The 6,425-nt window shown below is 38.1% G+C and overlaps 1 protein-coding gene across 2 annotated transcripts in view; it reads left to right on the plus strand.

Annotated features, from left to right (window-relative positions):
• The window catches only part of LOC125042647 (UBX domain-containing protein 7-like), an 11,825-nt gene continuing 5,400 nt past the window's right edge, over positions 1–6,425 (plus strand). The window contains exons 1-6 of one of the 2 annotated variants that reach the window (XM_047638425.1): positions 1–301; positions 1,926–2,014; positions 4,543–4,733; positions 5,271–5,415; positions 5,580–5,752; positions 6,390–6,425. The exon at positions 6,390–6,425 is cut by the window's right edge and continues 111 nt beyond it. In XM_047638425.1, the coding sequence (XP_047494381.1) occupies positions 4,599–4,733; positions 5,271–5,415; positions 5,580–5,752; positions 6,390–6,425 (489 nt within the window). In that variant the 5' untranslated portion in view covers positions 1–301; positions 1,926–2,014; positions 4,543–4,598. The remainder of the gene's footprint in view (positions 302–1,925; positions 2,015–4,542; positions 4,734–5,270; positions 5,416–5,579; positions 5,753–6,389) is intronic. The other variant, XM_047638424.1, reaches the window with a different exon arrangement.

The raw sequence follows: 6,425 nt of genomic DNA on the forward strand, positions 1-6,425 counted from the left end.
GCCGCTACAATTACGATTCGTTTCTGTTGTTTCACAGAATACAAAGGTGATAGTAGAGCTAAAAAGAATATATCTTTATCGGCCCTTTGCAGCTTCCCCAAGAGGTCTGAGCCTCCTCCGCACCGCTCTGTCCGTGGGATTCGAAGCCGAGTCCCGCGAGGCCGCCAGCGTCAGTGGTAAACAAGGGCGGCTCGGACCACTATGTGAGAGAGGACACGGGCGGAAATATCCTTCGCGATGCCTCCCAACAGGACCTCAAGGCCCAACAGGGCTCTTATAGACGAGTTCTGTAGCATCACAGGTGAGCGTAAAGCCTGCACTCATTCATAAAGTTCCCTTGGGGTTTGGTTTTGTTCTGTTTATAAAGGACTTGAGGTTGAACGGAGGAGAGATGGATGCTGAGACGTGTTTGCTTAAAAGGCGTTTATATTCTGCCCCTGAGAGAGGGGAGGCCTTCGGAAGGTTATAGTACGCAATGCCCTTGCTGACAAAGGATACTCTACGGAGCAATGATACTGAGTTAACAGGAGAGCAAGGCAATTCCACTCGAGACAATATAAAAACAAAAATCATTTGTTGCAAATACTTTTTTTTGATCGGTAGATGTGCTATGTTCACTATACATTTGAAGTAATCTATTGATACTAGAATCATTCGAATTGGCAGCTGATGCTTATTCACCCAAGTCAAACCTTAGTACTAAGAATTATAGACACTTCCATGCTTCACTGATTTGACAGTGTCATAGAAATTGGACATATCATCCCATATTAGATATGAGGAAAACCACAGTAATACAGTAATTTTTCCTTTTATAACATTACTGTCACAGATAATCTTTGTCATGTATGTTGATAAGATTACAACAAATCTGATCTTGAGTTTCTGTGCAAACTACTTTCCAAGTTAGCAGCCTCACTCCTCCGGCCCATAAAGCAGGCTTATGCTGTGTTCAAAACTCCATGTCTTGCTCGTCCAAATAGCTTGTCAGAACCAGCAGTACAATGAGGCAGCTTTCAGAATCTACAAGGCCTTCATTGCCCACAGTGCAACCAGCTCGAAAGTAAACTTTCATTATTTTATCATACTGGTATCTTTATTTTATACACTTCAAAGGTTTTGTAATTCTTCTGATCCATATGTATATTTCCTGCAACTCGCAAACACAAAGTCCTTTCAACAACAACAGTAAAGGACCATAAAATTACCCATCAATATCTTACGGTTACCTGCAACTCTCATTATTTATATACAAACGCTATTGTGAAGTCATCTGATCCTGCTCATCCAACTGCGAAGGAGAGCAAGATGGACAGCTTGTCTAGGATGCCAATGTAGGGGTTCCAAGCAGTCAGAACATCTTGTCCAACTTGTTGGATGAGTACTTCGGAATGCAGCAGTAGGGAATTCATGAGAAATCAGATTTTAGGGCCTTTGTTTGTGGGGGAGACATAGAGCATACAAAATTATGTGATTTTGTTAGTTTATTAATTCACATAGAATACTTTGTGCATATCAGTTATTGTTACCTCTGTACCACATTGTGCTCAAGTGGAAAGATCAACAAACTCCCCTGACACATATTCTGGCTGGATAGAGCTTGGGCTGGTTCCTAATTATTGAATATTCTGTATCATGAGTGCACATCTCATCCTGGAGCCAATAAAGCAGTCACACACCTTCAGAATACAAGAACTAGCTCTATATTGTCTGGAGTTGTTGAAATTCACAATGCCTCAAACAGTGAGCAACAATAGATTTTTCTTGCTTATGATTGGCCTAAAGGTTATTTTTAATGTTTATCAACTATAGATTAACATCTTTGATTTGTAAAATGATGTGTAAATGAGAGAGTTAAGTTGTTGTGGTAAATCTAAGACAGTCATACCTGTTTTTGTGTTTTTATTTTCCTTTACGTCCTTCAGTCCTGGGGGACCCGCAGGGAACTAGGGGCTTGAAGGGGGAGAAGACACTCAAACTCTACAAGGGGTAAGCCCCCAGACCTTCCTCTGAGGTACTTCCCTATTGGGGGCAAGATTTCCAGCCGTCATTTCTCTACTTCCCCTATGACAGTACTTTATTTCCATGCTAGGGGCAAGCCCCTGGACCCTTTTCTCCTGGGGCATTACCCTACTTTGCATGCAGTTTGGTGCCATTGCACTGTCAGCAAAATTGCTAGACATGAACAGTGGTACTGTTCTTTTGTTAAGCTTTATGGTACAGATGAACTAAGCTAGGGCAAATTAATGATGATATTATTATACAGGACAAAAAATTGTAGTTGTCAGTACAAGAAATAATATGCTGACACGAATGGGAATACCACAAATAAAGGGAAAAGATCACAGAAAGCACTTCTCACTGCCCAAGTTCAGTCAATGCTCTCAAGTTTCAGCTCTTTCTTGCCGTGCATACCGAGGTGAAGACAATGTTTCCCAAGGGGATGTTGGAGGCATCTTTTTGGGCACTGCTTTGAAGGGCACACCCAGTCATGGCAGCTAAGATTGTAGAATAAATTTTGTGATGTGGAGTTGGAGGCTTAGTCTCCGTACTGTAAAGAATTACCCTGTTCTAGTCTAGCAATCTTGCTGATGTATAGTCAAATAACTGAACTCCCAATAGATAGTAACCCTGGCTATTCCTTGCATACAGGGTGTTTTAGGAGGACAATAAATAACCACAATTTGACTGAAGTAAAACAAAAACAAAATCTGTCACCAAATCTTACATTATTTATTATTAAAATAATATTACTACTTGGGGCAAGCCTCCAGCCCCCTTCCTCTAGGATGTTTTCATACCAGAGCAAGCCCTGACACACCCCTCTTCCGCTGTGGTAGTTAGCTTATCTTAATTTATCATACCGGAAGTCTTGCCTTTTTAAATCAAATCTTCACTTGTTGCAATTAGGGCATGGTAGTCACTCAAATAATGTATTGTTTGGTATTTTATCCAAAATTTGGTAAAAAGAAGGCAAATCTGTAGTCATGTCTAACCCTTTGGATCCAGATGCTTCACTGCTGTCATGTGGCCCAAAATACGGCCATTAGATTTACATGAGTGAACAGTCTGCTGAGTGTGCCACTTGTAGCCAGGCACAAACAAACACTCATGACAAGATTCCATGCCTCCCCTTGGCAATGTTATTTTGTCTTTTTCGGCATAAACGTTTTTATCTTTTTTGCCATTTACCAATGTTTATATTTGTCATTTGATTGGCTTTATCCAGATGATAATATACTGTTTTCTTTGCACAGACTCCATACCATTTCTCAAAGTAGTTTATAACTCATTGCACTAATAATAACCGTAAGTAACATTTTGTTATTTGTGTCATTTAAAAATAATCCTAATAAATTTTTTGTAATGCAACCTGCACACCAGTCAGCAGGAATAGGATCCTTAGCATGGAAATAATGTCCTCCCTGGAGCTCGTGCTATTCCAGTCATGGCTCATGGAGATTACTTTCCACACCTGTTTATTGATGGAAGTAATGCAAAAGCCCCTTCCTAAATGCCAAATGAGTCTAATTTGTGCACTCATGGCAAGTCTTTCCCATCACCCCTGCCTTCAGCGAAGACACTCATGATGACAAGTTTGTGTCACCCTGCCCCACAGGCAAATTTTCCTATGCCGGTATGTTCAAATCACCTGCCCCTCAAGCCAATTTTTTTCATGACATGGTCACGTATTTTTGGATTGTAGGGGTTAACATGGGGCATCACACTCAGTTCAGTTCACAGCAAGGGTTGAAAGAACAAAAGTAGTCAAAAATACTGGTAGATTTGCCTTGCAAGTGACGATCAGCATGCGGTGAGGTTACATAACTATTGTGCAGATGTAAAAAAGTTAGGAAAAAATATTTTAGACTGGTAAATACATAAGTATTTAGACAAATATAAAAACAGCATTAATTATGGGGTAATTAGCTTGATAATAATTTAATGGATTACACTGCAACCAGTAGGGTCCCCTTAGTTTTATAACTCCCAAAATTTATGAACACTATATAATAAGCCTATGATATTTCTGGATGTATGTAGTGCATTCATTTCAGTTAGTATTACCTTTGTTGATGAACCTAGAATTTGCCGTCATTTCTTTTCCTCTTGCCTTTAGTCTTTCGTTTATTTTTGTAGCTGGTAATTTACAGAAGGAGATTCATGAGTGCTTTTTGATTAGTGGTAAATAGTCAGAGCAGTGCCATCCTTGTCATCTGTACTACACTTGCGGTTCTTGCTTTTGCCACAAAATTTTCCATATACACTTCTTAACTTTGCAAAATATCTAAAGCTACAGGAATTTCTTTGACTAATGTGTATTGTTTGTTAGCTTTCTTTGTCTTTAATGTTTTCAGTAACCTCGTGATGAATTTAAAGATATGATTGCTTTTTATTTATTTCAAAATTGATGTCATAAAATAGCATTTCAGTGACTTCTCCCTTGTTTTTTATTTCCATAGAATAATATCTAAAAGGAAATGTGTTTTCTCCTCCATTCCCCTGTTTCACATTTCCTTTTACTATTCTATTACTTTGAAGGAGCCAATAAGTCACTTGCTGGAAGCCTCTTGGAAGCGTGTGGAAACAACTTGGAGATGGCAGTCAACATGCATATGGAAGGGGTCCATGGTGCCACGGAATCTGCTAGTGCCAGTACTGGTGCTAGTGCCAGTACTGGTGCTAGTGCCAGTACTGGTGCTAGTGCCAGTGGAGCAGTGCCAGTCATAGATGTATGTATTCCTTCAGTCAACATTTAGTCTTATTCATGTTTTTTTTGTTTTTTTTTAATTATGTAAAGGGGACAAAGAAATTAATCATATGTTATGATTACTTATTGCTTATTCAAAAATGTCATTTTGAAGTGCTCTAGATTTTAGAAACTTGAATGAAAATTAATGGTGACAATAATAACAATGATATATAATATGATAATTAGATTTAACCTGATTACTCTAATATTCACTGTTGTGTCAGCTTTGATGGTTTAGGACAGTGATTTGTTTGTGTAACTGCTCCTTGGCCAACTATGGCCAGTACTACTGCCTCAAATTGTTAAAATTTATCAAAGCTAACTTGTAGTAACTGATGCTGCTTCATTACCTTTTATTACATATATTTTAGATGCCTTGTCCCTGTTTTACACTTGTGTGGAAAGTATGCTATTCTCTAATATGTGGCTTTGTCATAAGCTTTCTTGACTAATGAAGTTTGGCCTGTAGTACTAATGACAATGATGATATGATTATTCACAATTTTTGTCAATATAGGGTGAAGATGAGGTTCGAGCTCCCATTCCTCAAAAACAAGAAATATTAGTGGAAGGACCAGATGAAATTGCCTACAGCTTCAGAGGCCGACGAAGAGTAGCAAGATCAGTTTTTGATAAGTTTAGAGATTTTGAAGCTGAAACAAGTGAGTCATTGTTGGCTTATTTTTTTTTACTTAAACATGTTAACTATGGTATCAAGAAGACAGTTATTTTAGTAAGGTTAGGTGAACCTTTGCCATTACATTAATTTTACACAAAGGAACTTATATCTTATAAATGTCTTAAAAAAAAAAAATGGTGTTATTAGAACGTCAGGAAGCAGAGCTGTTGGCCGGCACTAGTGAAGATGGAGGAGAAGGAAGTGCAGGGGCATCCACAAGCAGTGGGGCTTTTGCTGGACGTAAAAAGCAGAAAATGAAAACATTAGAAGAGCTCTTCAGACCTCCCTATGACCTCATGTATGGTGGAACTTTTCAGGCTGTAAGTTAATCAACATTTTCTTTTTGTAACTGTTTTCTTTTCTACAGTAAAGCCTGGCATGTGGCAAGTAATTGGTACCAAAAAAGATCACCATATGCCAAATTGTCAGAATAATTACTGATACTAGAAAACCTCTATTTTCTATATATTAATCATGAGTGAATAAAGTGTCTCTAAATTTGTAAAGTTTAGTTATGGAGAAAGAGAAAATTATCTCTTAAGATAGTTTCTAATCACCACTCTCACCTACCTCTTTCCTTTTCTTTGCATTTGGACATTTACTCTGTTACTCCTCATCATTTTAAGAATTTAGATGTTGTCAGTGTGCATTTTTTTCTGTGACGTCATTGGTATATGATGGAGAGAGAGAGACTTTGTCAAATTTGATTATGAGGTAATAAGATTGCTAGCTTCATTTGAGCTCATATTGTGATGCAGTGCCAAATGCAAGACCTTACTGTAATGTTCCAAACTTAAGATTGTTAAGTCAGCAAATGCATTAATACACATTTTAGTAATTTTGCATTTACATAATACTAAGAATTAAAAAAATAGTTTTCATGTCTAAATGTTATAGTCTGCAAGACAAAACTATTGTTTTGTTTGGCTGCATGCCTAATCCATCCTTCTCCATCAGGCAAGGGATTCAGGAGTTTCAAGCAAACGATGGTTG

The sequence above is a fragment of the Penaeus chinensis genome, chromosome 32 (genome assembly GCF_019202785.1).
Source record: "Penaeus chinensis breed Huanghai No. 1 chromosome 32, ASM1920278v2, whole genome shotgun sequence".
Classification (NCBI taxonomy): Eukaryota; Metazoa; Arthropoda; class Malacostraca; order Decapoda; family Penaeidae; genus Penaeus; species Penaeus chinensis.